This window comes from Schistocerca gregaria, chromosome 3 (assembly GCF_023897955.1).
Source record: "Schistocerca gregaria isolate iqSchGreg1 chromosome 3, iqSchGreg1.2, whole genome shotgun sequence".
NCBI classification, from domain to species: Eukaryota; Metazoa; Arthropoda; class Insecta; order Orthoptera; family Acrididae; genus Schistocerca; species Schistocerca gregaria.
The window spans coordinates 425,546,469-425,563,697 of NC_064922.1; the positions used below are offsets into that span (position 1 = coordinate 425,546,469).

Sequence of the window (17,229 nt, forward strand, 5' to 3'; positions counted from 1 at the left end):
ACCTGTATGTGAACTGTTTTAACTTTGTTCCGTGTGTTATTGTATTTGAACTGTTTCTGTATCACATTCTCTGTGGAGAAATTTAGGAACTAGTTTAGCATTTGTCTAAATTAGCCATAGAAAACTGCCTAAAAAGCATGATCAGGATGTCTGGTGTACCAGCCCAGGGTCATTAACCTGTGGATCCAAGTTTGTCTCACATACCTCTCTCACTCTAGCAAGCTGTGCATTATACAATATGAGCAGGTCAATGAGCTGCTAAAACTAAATGTACAAAATAATACATATACAATCATAGAAATTACCAGCAAGCCCTTTTACAATGGGGCATACCTTAACAAAATTGGATTGGGCAGCCAATGAGGTATGGAAGTATGAAAGAGTGGAAGTTATACAACTCTGTTCATTCGGCAGTTTCTCGGGAAGAGCCTTGTGGCGTGCTTGCAGTACTGAAAATCAAGCTGCACCACAAGACCCTTCCTGAAAAACTCGCAGTATTGGGAATCAAGTAGCACCACATGACCCATTGTGCCCAGAGCAGAGTATTACTGTTTCTCTACATTACTGTGTCTGGTTTCCAGACAATGCTGAAAAGGTGGATCCATTTTATTGCTGATTCCAGCTTCTGTTGTTCAGTACACACTGATCTATTTGTTTTTCCCTGTCTAGTAAGATGCACACTCTTTGCAGCTGATCTTATTAACTCTATTTTGATTTATTAGGGGCTGCTAGTCTTTGTGGTTAGCCAAATTCCAGCTCGCCTACTGTCCCCTTGGTGCACAGGCTACTTAATCCTTTTCTTAAGAATGTTGCCTATTTTGGAAGTTAATGTATAGTATATGGTAATACACATATTTTGTTGGCTATCATTTAGGGACACTGTCAACAGATACATTAACGTTGTGGCACGATTTTTTGAGGTGGAAAAAAAACTAGTAATGACACAGCACTTGAATGGATACACATTTTGTGTACCAGTTATCTAAATGCCAAATTTTTTGAAGACATCCCTGCCGAATGCTCTATAATTAATAGCAGATATAATTCATACAATGTGCTTCAGTTTTTTGAAAATATTACACTGTAAGTTGAAACTCCCATTGCTGTTCTCAGCATAGACTGTGTGTACTGTGAGAATAACATACTGTGCCACTGCAAAGATTGGCAATGCTATGGGGTCGGCTTACAGCTGTCAATGTGGCAGTCTCTTCTAAGACAGCAAGCAACTAGTATGCAGTTGTGCCACACGAGGGGTCTGTCACATATCGAGCCACAGCATAGCTGGACCCACCAGTTGGACTTATTATCAACAGACTGTTTTGAGCTGGTACCCATCAACTTCAGTTTGTGATAAGGAGGTCTTTGGGTTATGAGAGATCTCTTGTGTGTCTTGTGGACCCATTTTCTTATTCAGTAGCAATTTTTTAATTTTTTTATGAAGATGGTTATTGTGGTGTCAATTATTGACCTGGAATTTGTGTAAATTTGCTGTGAGCCAGTGCTCATACAATTTACATAACTGTGTTTACTTAACCGCTTGGCAGTAGAGACAAGATCTATTCAAAAGTGTATTGTTCGTCGTTGGACAGCAGACAGGAGATTTCTGTAAACTGTCTATTGCTCTGATTGACAGTGCAGATAACATTAATGTTAATTATTGTAAATTTTGGCATACTTCCCTCTGGTGGTTAGTAATTATTATAGTGTGAAAACAACCTGAGGGTTTCTGGTATTTTGTGCTGGAGATAACTGTGGGAACAAGAGCGCGTGATACCCGATTGTTTTCAGCGAATGATTTTCCAATAACAACTTTGGAATTATACTTCATAGTGCCCATGAATGAAAAATAGATGATGATAAACTTTCTAGTATATATATTTTGGAAAATATCACTCTGTATGTTCAAATATACACTGCGCAAATACGGATGTAATGAGTACGTACATATTAGTTCGTATAAGGTACTACATTTTTGGAGAACAGAGTTCAAAATTTATGGTACATCAACAAAGTAAGACTTTAAAGGAAATTTTATTTAAAAAACGAAAATAAAAAAAAAAACATTATAAAAGTTAGATATACATCAGTTAGCAAAATGACACTACTATGCAGTTAAATATTTCCAGAATTTATACATTATGAAAATTGTAGAAACAATTTCTATCTGGTACAAAACACAAATAGGTGTTACATTTGTTACACATTACTTTTGTTATTTTTTGACATTTATTATATTTACATCTGGCAAATTTTTCACAGTAGTTAGGCCAGTGATCGATTCTGTCCTTCCTGATGCCAGCATTTGTTGTATTTGGCTGCCTTCTCTTTTTGGTGCCACTGCCTGGTGAGCTATCCAGCGATTGTCACTTGGATGGTTTTCCTGACAGCATAAGGATTCAGCAATATCAAGCTTGAAATCAAACAAAGCGATCTGGGTATTCTCTTCAATACTATTTTCATGACAGGCTCTCTTGTAAAGAAGCCAAGCAACAACACAACTCATGTCCAATAAATGGAAGAACAGTCTGATGTAATATTTCTTTGACCTGATTTACGTTCTGTACAGAGCTAATAAGGAGTCAGTAGTGTCAACACCTCCCATAAACTTGTTTATTTGGATTTTTTTTTGGGCGTATCCACGGGTATCCATGTTTCCTTCACGTATTGTTCCACTGGTATCCATGTTTCCTTCACGTATTGTTCACTCTTACCTTTACTGCACACTGTTCATTCAGATACACACACACAAAAGTTTGAATAAAAAGCAAAGAAACAATTATTTCAAAAGAAACAATACGTTTATAGCTTTTGTAGATTCTTCCAATAGAAACACGGCGAAAGAAAAGCTCAAAAGGCACGTCACTCATGAATAAATAAATTCCAACAATCGCACGCCCGGAGACCCACAGCCTTCTAGACATACCAACAGTTCTGCGAACTTTTACTCAACTGCCGTAAGCAGATGTTGCCATCTGACGTGATACACGAAAAACACAGTTGTATATCTGTGTATACACTGCACGTCAGTGGCACAGTTACATTACATGAGCCAGTACAGAGTTCTGAAAATATGTATATTTAAATATACACAGTGCAATAGAGGGTTAAGTGTAATTTTTTTAATTTTTTTTAAATGCCTCTCAACCTTGCACCGCCACTCCATATCATAGTTCTACCTTAGAGTTTTGCTAAATGATGATGATTGTAGTTTTGAAAAGGCCTATACTGCAAAATCATCAGTCCCTCCACCCTTGGTGAACTTTGCCATTAATGAGAGAGAGCTAATGGCAAAGTTGGATATGCATTTATGTACACCATTGGCAGAGTTAAATATATTTGCACTGGCATATTACTGTGATACATTACTCGTCTGAAATAATAATAAGTAAATCAAAGAATCATCAACTCTGTACTTGTCTCCTAAAAGTGGTAAGAAAAACACATCTCCTCAAGGAGCCAATTTCTTAAGTAAGAAAAATGTCTCTGGGAAAGTCCATAAAAGGCACAGCAACCACTGGAGAGCTTCATTTAGAACCCCTATCAACAAGTGCTGTTTCAGCCATTGTAAATATGTATATGTTACCCATTCCTCTTAGACATTGTTAAATGTTGGAATTGCAGATGGGTGGTACTCCACCTGGAAAGTGACCACAAACCTTGATGTGGGTTGGGAAGCCTGAACCTGTAGACAATCTGACAAAATTTGAATTCCCTGATGGAGCAAGCCAATTTGCTGCTGCTGTTGCTGTTCTCCATCTGGGAAGTGACCACAGCCTAGATGTGGATTGGGAAGCCTGAACCTGTAGATAATCCGACAAAATCTAAATTCCATGATAGAGTAAGTCACTGCTGCTGGAGGTGCAGCTGTTGCCACTACTGTTCCAAAAGTCATGTCCGTGGGACACTGCTAAGCTTTTATCTCGTGGCCAATCGTAGTGACCGGAATTGAACAAGACCAGAATCAACTCAAGAGCCTCCGGAGACTGGCTGACTGGCAACAGTGAACCATCAGAGAGTAAACAGGTGGACAACAATGAGAGAAAGGTAATACAATGGAGATGGGATGGTGGATGAACCACTCATGAGCAGACCAAGATCCAAAAGGCTAGGGCATAGCAAACCCAAATCAAAACATCAATGTGTAGCACGATCAATACAATAGTGCAGTGAAACCACAACTGATTGACTGAGTGGCTGCAATGCTGGCTTTTGACAGCAGTAGTGGGCACTGACAGGACAGCAGAGCAGGCATGTCTCCATAGCTAGCACTGAAACAGGACAGCAACACTTGCAGATTACAGTAGTGCTGTCTGGCAGCCGTCATCAAGGTGCACACCTTCTGGCAGGCTTTCAGACTCGCCGGGCCAGGATGCCATAATAGTCAAAGACAGGTAATACAAGTCTGTCCTCTACAGAATGTACAAAGAGGGTTAAGTACTCTCCAAGTACAATGACATAAACATCAAGTGATATGTAGATGGAATAGTTTACCTTCAGGGTGTGAAATTTCCAAGTACCGCCTACAGAAACACTTAAAATAGTAAATAATAAATGTACAGATCTGCGGCTCATAATGAAATACATACCTGCTTGGCAAGACCTTCAACTTTTAATAAATCTTCTGGTGATGCCACTATGGTCACACGATCTTCCAGATTGTTGCTTATGCAATAATCATGCAGAAACTGTCGTGCAAGATTGTATGTTTCAACACAGTAAACATGTCTAGCTCCCAGGCTGGCTGCAACAGGACCCAGGAGGGAACCATCACTCAAGCATAGACAAATCTTGTCGACAATGTCTGCAGATTTCAATGCGGACATGAACTTTCTACGCCGAGATTTGTCATTCATACAGCCAATTCTGGTTCGACTGGCCATCACATGTAAACCACAATCACAGATGGGACGTAAAGAATTTGTTTCATGCCTAGTACAAAGAAAAATAAAATATAAATTGAAGCCTCAGCACAAAAGATTCACAGTGAAAACTGTGTTGACCACATATATAAATATTTATCACAAACAGCACTAATGAAGTAAAGAATATTGTAGATTAACATGAGCTACGTACATACCATTTCTTTCCAATACATTTTACAACTGGAATATTTATCTTCTGAAAGAACTGTTCTAACATTAATCAGAAATAATTTAGAATAACGCTAACAACATAAATGAAGAAGATTGACTACTAGGTCACGTGAGGAAGTTTAGGGCTTAACATTTCAACAACAATGTGGTCACTGCACGTGGAACAAAAGCTCAGATTAAAGAAGGACAGAGAAGGAAATTGGATGTGTCCTTTTCATGGGAGCCTTCTGGCACTGACCTTAAACAATTCGGGGAAATCACGGGAAACCCAAATCTCAATGGTTGGACAGGAATTCAAAGCTGAATGTGAGTCCAATGTCTTACAACTGCACTGTCTTGCTCAGTTGTGATAATGAGAGTACAACAAATTACATAAATTATACTTGTATCCAGGAAAAGTAAACTGGGATGGAAGGAAATGCAGAGGTGCAAGCCAACTTAATTTAAAAGAAGTCGTTTCCTTGAGGAGCCAGAGTCATGCATGTGTCCTGAGGCAGCAAACAGAACTGTTTGAGTGTCATGTTACGAATACCTGGTTTATAATAAACAAAAAGAGGTTACAATTTTAGCTAGGAATTTTTAATTTCAACCACTGTTTAGAATCTTGACATTTTATACCATTTACGAATTGAAGATTGGCTCATCCTTTAGATAGTATTTTGCGCATCACATTTCCAGTGGAACAACTAAACGGATAGCCCATAACAGGTCCACACTGGTTACCGAAAAGCTGAAAACTTTTAATACGATTTACACTTGAAAGAGGACAGCTGTTTCCTTTTATGAGGACAATTTAAACATTTTGATGAGAATCACAAAATTTGATACTTAGATCTTTCAAGCAAAATATATTATGTAGATGATGTTCTAACAAATAATTATAATTTAAAAGTTGTACTTACTGATTCTGCCATGAGTGTAATACCCATCACGTAAGAATTTATATCACTTCTTAATTTAACAAATATAGCCAGGGTGATGCAATGGTTAGTGCATCTGCCTAGAGAGTAGGAGACCCTGGTCCAAATCTCAGACTTGGTATAAATTTTAAGTCATTACTTAGGCCTGTATTTATTATCATAAAGTTAAGACTTAATGTGTCACTGGAACACAAACTTACCTGATTAATTAAGAAAAGTCTTCAAAATTAAAGAGGTAATCTGGCTGTTTAGTATTGTAGATATGCTTCAAGTGCGCATAAAATTACGTTGTCTGCAGGTAAACTAGTTGGTTACACAATGTTGTTAGTTTCCATTTTATCCTACTAAAGTTATATTAGACAGAAAAAAAACAATGTACCTATAGAATAAAATTAATATGATCTTCCTGCATGATTTAAATGCACAAGCAGCCTAATACAGTTTTAAAGTAAAACCTTAAAATAAATGTGATCTTCCTGCATGATTTAAATGCACAAGTAGCCTAATACAGTTTTAAAGTGAAATCTTATAAGTTGTATTAGGGAATAAAAACTGTTTCATCTTCTATTAAAATTGACCAAATGGTAAAAATTCATGACCTAAGCTGATTATAGCCCCCTTTCCACCCTGGTTACGCAGTTAGTGAGTTTCATGTAACACGGATCATTTGCATGATAAATTGTACTGATGTGGAATGAGTCATTCACGTCACAAATTATTTTGTAAATATGCTTACAGGCTGATTACTCACAAGGTACAGATGTGAGTTAGTAATTCCTATCATCTTTTAAATGTTACAATAATAGAAATTCTTCTACAGAATAGGAGTTGTCAAGGAGAAACTTTTTCAGTTTATTTTCAAATTTTACTCTGCTATGTATCACCAGGTAAGTGATAAAAAATTTTGTTGCAGCATTGTGCACCCCTTTCTGTGCTAAAGATGACAATGTGACATCACTGATGTCATTCTTTCTTGTGGTATTGTAATTTGTACATCACTGTTCCTTTTGAACTGCAGTGTATAACTCACAAAAAGCTTCGTAAGGGAATAAATATACTGTGAAATAGTAGTCAAAATGCGTAACTCCTTAAACAGATGCCTACAAGATGATCACAGGTGATTATCAGATACTATTCTGACAGCATGTTTTTGAGCAATGAAAACTTTCTTTTCTTACAAATGAGTTACTACAGAACATTATTCCATATGACATTACTGAATGAAAATATGCAAAAACAAATGAGCACATGCACACAGGTGTGTGTGTGTGTGTGTGTGTGTGTGTGTGTGTGTGTGTGTCTCTCATCAACAATTTCACATACACTGCTTGCCTGCTCACCTTTACTCACTTTAGCCTTACTTGATGATGTTGACTGCTTCTGCAGAGGTCACGAACTGAGGCTGAGCCCATCCAAACTCGACTATATTGACCTCCATGCGTAGGAGTTGCTGTGCTGAATGAAGGAGAATGAATTCTTCAGCACCTGTCATCTGTTGCTATGGATTCAGCAAGACATCGCTAATGTCTGTGGTATGGATGCGTGTTATTGATTGTGGTGGGCCACTGTGATCGTTCAGTGATACCATGCAAATCACTTCAGTCCCACTGCACTCAGGCATTCCTCCACGGCCATTTTCCCTTATCAGTCTCTCTTATGTGCTAATTTCTAATCCTGTCTCTCACTGTATTTTGCAGAGCAGACCTCAAGAATTTTATTTCACAGGCTTGTAGTTGACTTGTGTGTCTATTAATTGCAACACAGCTCTACAGACTATAGAACACAAAGGGCAGAAGGAATTTTTTTAATATGATCTCTTTAGGTCTTTGAGGAATGTACTTATTCCAAACATGTATTCCTGTTACACTGAAGAATTTTGATTCTTTAGTTATCCTTCTCAGAGCCTGAACATTGCCACAGCACTACCACAATATGTAAAATTATTCACTTTCTTGGTCTTCTTCCTCAAAAAATAGCTCACGTCTAGTGGGTGCTCTACTCTCTGATTTATGCTCACAGTTAACCCTATCTCTTTGAATGTAGTGTTCTATATATCAAATTTACTCTCTACCTCCATTTTAGTTCTAGCCCAGTGACATCATCTACAAACAGAAGAGCTTTATATCTTCTTTTTTCACTTCCTTTGTGCACTTCATTATGGTCTTCAAGACTGTGCTAAAGATTAATGGGGAAAAGGAACTACCCTGTTACACAGCTCTCTTCTTTGTTCTATACCCAGTGTTGCCACAGTTTTCCCCAAGTGAAATTCCCTGATATTTCCCTTATTTTCAGACTTTTAGCATTTTTCCCTGACAAATTTTAAGTTCTCAAGGGTAAGTAAAGATGCAAGTTGAGAAACAAATGTATAAGGACTTCTGTATCTCTACCCGTGTTAGCAAATCTCTTAAGTACTAACATCAACAGCTTTTGTAATCAACTGTTTTTAGATAGAGAAAGGAAGTCAAATGGTATATTATTGTTATTTTATTTCAATAAAAAGAAACACATCTGGTGACAAAAACACGCATTTCCTTTTAGTCACAAGACAGATTTAAAATACCATCACGATTTCAGAAATAACCTCAGAAAAAGGTAGGCTCATTGAAAGAAGTGTATAAGGTGGGGAAGAGTTGCGTACACCGATGCTATAGGTGACCACCAATAAAATGTTGGTTATGCTACGTTCGTTATTGTGGTTATTACCTACTGCATTATGTCTATTACTTTACTGTTACTTTACCGGTGCTGTGTAATTTTTATTTTGAGAAATATATGAGTACATAGTGTACAAACTGCCAGCGGCTGCCACAATTTTCTTTTTCTTATCGTCCTTGTTTTCTAATATATAAACTACTTTTGAAGCCAAAATGTACTAGAATAAATAAAATATACACTGCACTGAACACTGTAGTTGTAGTGAGAATGCTGCCATTCCTGAAAACCATTACCCTTGGCCTCTGGCCTGCTGAGGAGCATAACAGTCCTGGGTCCATGGATGAACCACGAAAATCTGCCGCATTATGCCACACACAAACAGACCTAGCCTGCAGGCAGATTGGTGAGACAAAATCTGATGGGCAGGGCTGACACATTAGTGGGAAATGATTGGCTTCAGTTCAGCTGGCCCAATCCATTAGAGATACCTGCAGAAATGGCCTGCAATTTTGGCCCATCATGGAAGTTCACCTATATGGGGAGCTATTCACATGTCACAGACACCATGTTGATGAAATGAGACCACAGTGATCAATCCATGCAACAAATAACTTGCGCAAATACTCCGAGAATCAATACTAATGAGGACAGGCAGCAACTCACTGTAAAGATGACCACTGAACCACGGACAGGCATATCGAATAGACAATCACACTTTCACAACTAAATTTTTGGCCATAGGCTTTGTCAGAAAAGGAGAGCACACAGACATCCACACAATCACTCAGTTACAGCTCATGCAGACATGACCGCTGTCTCCGGCTGCTGCGTCAACGATCTCTGAGAATCAGATACAAACAAATCACTCCTCACACCTCCCTGTCCCTCATCAGCAGCTGCTAGGCTACTGGCAAGAAGTGGGGCAGCTCTGACTGCAAGCTGAGGGGAGCGGTAGGAATGGGAGAGCAGTAAGAACGAGGGAGCAGGGATGTGGCGCATGTACTCAGCTGCGCCCAGCCAGCGATGATGCATGACATCTATTCTGCTGATATTTCACTGATTTCCCTGACATGATTGAAATTCTTTGATTTCCAGAACTTGTGGCAACCCTGATACCATTTTCACTTTCCATCTCCTATTTGCACATTTTTCTTGCAATTATCACAAAGCATTGGAATTATGATATTTAGAATGCTGGTGACATTCTATTTTTCTAGGCCACCTCTTCGAGTAACTTCAAACTGTGAAAATGTAAATAATGTGTTCTTAAAAGTTAATAACTGGTTGTTTGAAAATGAACTTCACTAATTTAAATAAAAAGCAATACATGCAAATCAGTACTACACAAGGCCTCACCACACAATCAGAAATAATGCATGATGTTAAATCAATAAATGAAACAGAATATTCTCAATTTTTTAGTGTTTAGATTGATAAGAACCTGAACTGAAGGTCAAATGCTAGCAATCTTAAATGTCTAAGCTCTGCAACTATTGCATCATGAATAAGATCAGATTTTGGAAATGAAAATGTAAAAATGTTGACTTTCCTTATTTTTATTCACTGGTATTTTATGGCAACATATTCTGGGGTAAAGTGAGGACAAATGTCTTGAGCTGAAGACAAGCACCACAAAACAACTTTTACACATCGAGTTTTCAGCCAAAGTCTTCTTAGACACACACACACACACACACACACACACACACACACACACACACACACATTAGGCACACCTCACCCACAAACCTCACATACAAATGACCACTATCTCCAGCCACTGCAGCCATAAAGTATCCCTCAAATTGAATGAAAGTAGCAATCCGGAGTGGGGCGGCAAATGGGGGGATATGGGAGGGTATGGGTGGGAGTAGAGTGGAGAGTGCACGGACTAGATGGTAGCAGGACGTGGATGCCAGCAAAGTGCCAGGAGGGGATGGGGGTGGGGAATGAGAAAGAAGAGGAACAGAGACAGGGAAACAAACTGTGGGTACATTGGCAGAGAGCAGCACACAATGAGGGTGAAGGGATATGAATTTGAAGGAAGTGATAGGTAAGATGGAGCAGAACTGTTGGATGAAGTATGTGAGGACAGTAGGTTACCATATTTTGAGGCTGGGATAATTCTGGGAGTAGAGAATGTGTTATGAGGATAATTCCCACCTGCGCAGTTCAGAAAAGCTGTTGGTGGAGGGGAGGATCCAGATGGCCTGGGCCACTGGAATCAAGAATGTTATTTTTCAGCTGCATGTTGTGCCACAGGATGATCCATGATTTGCTTGGCCATACTTACATAGTGGCCATTCATATCGCTAAGACACCTGGTTGGTAGTCATACCAATATAAAAAGCTGTGCAATGATTGTAGCAGAGCTGTTATACGATGAGGCTACTTCCACAGGTGGCTCAACCTCTGGCGGTGTAGGATAAGCCTGTGACAGGACTGGATAGGCAGTGCTGGGTGGGTGGATTGGGCAAGTGTTGCACCTGTATCTCCTACAAGATTATGATCATTGCAGCAAGGATTTGAAATGGGTATGGCATACGGATGGACAAGGATATTGTGGAGGTTGGTTGGGCAATGGAACACCACTTTAGGTGTGGTGGGAACAATCTTGGTTAGGATTTCCCTCATGTCAAGGCATGATGATAGATAGTCAAAGCCCTGACAAAGTAAGTGGTTCAGTTGCTCCAGACCGGGGAGGTATCAGGTGACAAAGGGGGTGTTTCTTTGTAGCTGATTCTTGGGGTTGGTGGGAAGATTTGGGGTGTATGGGGATACGGCACAAACATTTTGTTTTTGGACTAGATCTGGGGAAAGTGCCTGTTGGAGGAGGCCTCTGCAAGACTATCAGCATACTAGGCAAGGCAGTTCCAGTCACTGCAGATACACCATCCTCAGATGGCCAGGCTGTAAGGGGGGAGCTTTTGTATGTGTAAATGATGGCTCACTCTCGAAATGCAGGTACTGTTGTGGTTGGCATGATTAACCTAGACAGGTGTGCGGATGATGTCATCAGAGGAGAGGAGGTGAACTTTCTGGAACATGACATGCTGGGTTTAGGAGGACCAAGTGAAGAAGACGGGAGAGAAGTTGTTGAGTTTGTGAAGGACTGAGGAAAGTGTATCTTGAGCCTGAGTCCAGATCATGAAGATATCTTCATAAACCTGAACCAGAGACTATGAAGATTTCCTCTAGATGGGCTATAAAGAGGTTGGGATAGGAGGGTGACATGAAAATGCCCACAGCGTGTGTGTGTGTGTGTGTGTGTGTGTGTGTGTGTGTGTGTGTGTGTGAAATGATGACGAGGAGAGACAGCTGGAAAGAGGGGAGAATTGAGAAAACAGGTGTTTTTACATATTTGGGACCGGCTGATGATTATGTTTTATGTGGGGAAGTACCTTAGTATACCGGGTGGTCAAAAAGTCAGTATAAATTTGAAAACTTAATAAACCACGGAATAATGTAGATGGAGAGGTAAAAATTGACAAGCATGCTTGGAATGACATGGGGTTTTACTAGGAAAAAAAAAGTATCGCTAGACGCGTGAAAGATCTCTTGCACGCGTCGTTTGGTGGTGATCGTGTGCTCAGCTGCCACTTTTGTCATGCTTGGTCTCCCAGGTACCCAGACCTCAGTCCGTGCAATTATTGGCTTTGGGGTTACCTGAAGTCGCAAGTGTATCATGATCAACCGACATCTCTAGGGATGCTGAAAGACAATAACCGACGCCAATGCCTCACCATAACTCTGGACATGCTTTACAGTGCTGTTCACATTATTCCTCAACTACAGCTATTGCTGAGGAATGATGGTGGACATATTGAGCATTTCGTGTAAAGATCATCATCTTTGCTTTGTCTTACTTTGTTATGCTAATTATTGCTATTCTATTTTGTTGCACACTGTTGTATTTTCATTCAAGCCTTTTTTCCTTGTATTATTGCCTTCTGTATGTGATAGTTCTCCTTTACTGGGAATTTCTGACAGTGACTATTGCTTTCTCTGAGGATCTTAAGTTCAGTCTCAATGTTGTTTGGGTGGTGGTTTTCTTGTATGAGATGATTTGCAAAAGACGAGTGTGTACTGTTAGTTTTTAAGGCTCTGAGATGTTCAGGGTATTTTGTTTTGATATGTTTGGGATATGTAGACACATTGGCATGAACTGAAGGTTAATTGACCGATTCCAGCTTTGGAGAATTTGTCTGTGTAGGTGTTCTTAGTGTTTATAAGTAGAAATGAAACTTAATTTCTTAGACATTACTACATACAAAATCAACAACTAACATAAAACATAATTTTGAAATATTCAGAAAACCTACAGCCACCAGTACAACCATTCACAACTCTTCCATTCACCCCTAGGCACACAAACTCTCAAGTTCCAGATACATGATACACAGGCTCAACAGAACTCCACTGGATAAACTCAACTATGCACTGCAACTAAACAAATTACATCTGATAACCAGAGAGAAAGGGTTACACACAGCAACTAAACACAATACAGGGAGTGATGACTAAGCAGTTTGATCCCTCTCCCCCACCCACCTTTTAAACCAACCAACCAACTACAATACACCCGATAGCTGTAGAGAAGGGGTCTAACACACAAATACTACACAAACTACATAAAAAAATTAAAAAGCAAATGAAAAACGAGCAAATCCTGAAAAAAACACCGGCCACAACAGAGAACCAGGAACACAAACACTTGAAAAACACACTAAACCAGGTACATCTGACAAAGAACACAGCATGGCACATATTACCATACAGGAAAACGAATGCCCACAGGGTGGGTAACGTACTTAAAAAACAACCAAATTAGGCCTAAAAATATTCCATACAAACAATGCTGTGTAGAAAAATCTGAACACTAAGAACACTTCCACAGCACAATTGCCCAAAACCTGTCATTCATTCCAGTAAGTCTACATTGGCCAAACATGCAGAAATTTCAAAACAAGATACTCTCGACACCTCACAGCCCTAAAAACTGGCACCACTTTCCAGCGCTCTCTCTCTCTCTCTCTCTCTCTCTCTCTCTCTCTCTCTCTCTCTCTCTCTCATTTTACAGGCCCACTCATGCACACACACACACACACACACACACACACACACACACACACACACACACACACACACGCACGCGTGCACATCCACGCACACACGCACGCGCTTGCACACGCGCACACACATCCAGCTCGCGCACATCCGCGCACGCACGCACACGCGCGCACACACACACACACACACACACACACACACACACACACACCGAATGAGAGAGAGAGAGAGAACTATTCGTAACAGTTCTCTTGAAACATTCAAAATTAGTGCCACATTAAACACAAGGCAATCATGAACAAGAGAGCAGCGTCAACAACATAGCACCTCTCAATGAGTATGGAGACAGAAACGTCTGCTCAAAACACATTTTGTCATGTTTGGTGCAAAACATGTGCTAACTAAAGTTATGTGCAAAATGTTGTAAACAACAGTGTGGAAACAGTGTACTCAATAGCAGTAGAAAGAGAGATCCACCATAGATATGCAACATGACACAAGAAGTAAGTACAGTAACATAAATTACGACTGCCCACAAAACAGTACTTCAGAATGCACCAAAAAAATTTCTTGTGACTACTTTGCAGATGACATGCTGTCAAACAACAACAAAAAGGGAGGTGATCAATAGAAACAAACCAAACAAAATGCTCATGTTGTAATTTTCAGGGCTACAATATGTTAATGATTATAAACTTCATATTTATTATACTACACAGAAATAAAATTTGACCCACAGAAAATGTCTCATACATGTTGAAACAAATAAATAGTGTTTGCATAATGCAGATTTTCAAAACAAACCAAAAATAAGATTGCATTTAAGTTCAGGTACTGTATTTATGTAACTTTTACTCTGAGGTAGCACAATTGTTTCAAACAGAAGCAGCTTGTAGTTAATGAGCTAAAGCACTTTTAGAGGTGGATTAGTAGGGATTATCGTTAAGCATAACACCTAATCTCTATTATCATTAGCTACCATGATGAAATTGTTCAGTTTTGGCTGGTAAATTTTACAGCCTGGAGCAAAGTTCATAAAATAACTACAAGAAATTACAATCTGCAACTGATTAGAATTTATTAAATATATTAAACTGGTTGTAGCTCAGTAGCAACTGCAACAAAGTGTACTTATTTGCTGTATTAATATAAATGTGGCCTTACCTAATAGTGTCTGCAGATGGTAATAGATCAAACCAGAGGGAGAACTCATCATGGCTAGTATACAGTGTCAGAGTTTCCCCATTTGTAACAGTTAACTCCTTTGGCAAGTAATATACTGCTTGCATCCAGTGGTCCCGCCAAGGCTGCTTTACACCATCAGGATGCGCCCATGCTGGAGCACAAGTGAGTTTAACTGTGCCCTCATCATCCATAAGTAACTCCCACCACATGAATACCATTTGTGCTGTACCAGAAACCTCAGCATTCACCTCCACTTTGGTGGAATGTGTAGTATGGAGTTGTGTCTGACCTGACCAATCAAAACTGGAGGAAAAAAAAAAAAATTACACACGAACACAACTACCACTGGCAACTTGATGTAGCAGTATAAACTTAGTTACATATAGCTATTTTTTAAATTGTAAAACTCCCACTAGTGACATTCATTATATTGATAGACTTATGTACGTTCTCTATTCTTCAGGAGCATTCTTGTTTAAGGACAACTACATGCAGTATTGCTTTGCAGTCACTCATCATGTTCCATAGATCCCATGGTGAATGAGAAAGAAAGAAGGAAGGAAGGAAGGAAGGAAGGACTTTTACCAAGATAATTTCTCAAATAGCCTACGTCAGAGATGACATATCTGCTCTCTGACCCTGCACTTGACTTAAAAACACTTGTATTTGGTAACCTAGCTGATAATCAATTTCATGTGGCCATTGTGACATGTCATGGTTAAAATCACAGAAGAAGCTCTCCTGTTAGAGTTGTGATCATCAGAAAACTCTGATGACATCAAGCAGTCACTTGAATATCACTGGCAGGCTTGTCAAAGTTGAGCAATCCTGTACAGGAATAAGCATGAGCAAACTGGTTGAAAACATGTATCTCCAGATTTTTCAAACAGATATGAGGTTTGATTTCTTGCAGAAAGTGAGTTTCAGGCAGTGATATGTGATTATTGTGCCAAGTAGCAGTTTCTCACTCATCAGTCTCTAGGAAGAACAAGGAAAATAAGGGCATAGAACCTCAAAATTAAACAATGGAAAATCCAGAATGGAATATAACAATATAATGAAAAGGATGGTTGCTGCTTACCATATAGCAGAGATGCTGAGTCCCAGACTGTCTGAAAGTTAACTTTCGGCCGACAAGGCCTTTGCCAAAAGTAGACAACATACACACACGCAAAAACAACTCTCACACAGATGACCATAACCTCTAGAAGCTAGAGCCAGACTGCGAGCAGCAGGGCATTATGGGAGAGGCAACCGGGTGGTGGTAAGGAGGAGTTCGGGGTGGGGAAGGGGAGGGATAGCATGGTAGGCATTAGGGACAGTGAAGTGCTGCTGAGAGCGTGCAGGGATGAGGTGGAGAGTGAGGAGGTTAAATGGTACAGTCTGGAGGCAGGGGGAGGGGGGGGGGGGGGGCGGGGGCAAGGGGCCGGGGCTTGCACGGAAAAGGAGAGAAGTAGAAAGACTGGTTGTGTTGGTGGAATAGAGTGATGTGTAGTGCTGGAATGGGAACAGGAAAGGGGCTGGAGGGGTATGGACAATGACTAACGAAGGTTGAGGCTACATTATGGGAACACAGGATATATTGCAGGCAGAGGTACCACATGCACAATTCAGAAAATGTGGTGCTGGTAGGAAGGATTCAGGTGGCACAAACTGTGAAGCAGTCACTGAAATCAAGGGTGTCATGTTGGGAGGCCAACTCAGCAACAGGGTGGTCCACTTGTTTCTTGGCCACAGTTTGTCAGTGGGCATTCATGCAGAGAGACAGCTTGTTGGTTGTCATGCCCACGTAGCAGCACAGTGTTTGCAACTTAGCTTGTAGATCTAAAGACTAACGTTTGTGACAGGACAGGAGTAGGTGATGATGGAGGATGAATGGGATAGTTCTTGCACTAGGTCTATTACAGGGATAAGAGCCATGAGGCAATGAGCTGGGAACAGGGGTTGTGTGGGCTGGCGAGAACACTGTGTCGGTTCAGTGGGCGGCTGAATACACTGTGGGAGGAGTGGAAATGATAGTGGGTAGGACATTTCTCATTTCAGGGCACGAAAAGAGGTAGTTGAAACCCTGGTGGAGAATGTGATTCAGTTGCTCCAACCCTGGGTGGTATGAGTCAGGAGGGGAATGCTTCTCTGTGGCCAGTCCTACTACACTTACCCCATCCTCCAAAACTCCCTCGCACGAGCACACAGAATCCAGAACATAAACAGACACGAAACACAGTCATGAACCTTTCCTCCAAAAGCCTTAGCCTCACAGAAGTATCAGTCCTTTCTAATGGTCTCACCTTTTGCCCCTACCTCAA

General features: G+C 40.2%; 1 protein-coding gene across 3 annotated transcripts in view; it reads right to left on the minus strand.

The window, feature by feature from the left end:
- LOC126354771 (protein arginine N-methyltransferase 7-like) overlaps nt 1-17,229 on the minus strand; it is a 120,326-nt gene that overhangs the window by 9,895 nt on the left and 93,202 nt on the right. For all 3 annotated transcript variants that reach the window (XM_050004664.1, XM_050004665.1, XM_050004666.1), the window contains 2 exons: nt 14,903-15,226; nt 4,587-4,929 (listed from right to left, as the gene is read on the minus strand). In XM_050004664.1, the coding sequence (XP_049860621.1) occupies nt 4,587-4,929; nt 14,903-15,226 (667 nt within the window). The remainder of the gene's footprint in view (nt 1-4,586; nt 4,930-14,902; nt 15,227-17,229) is intronic.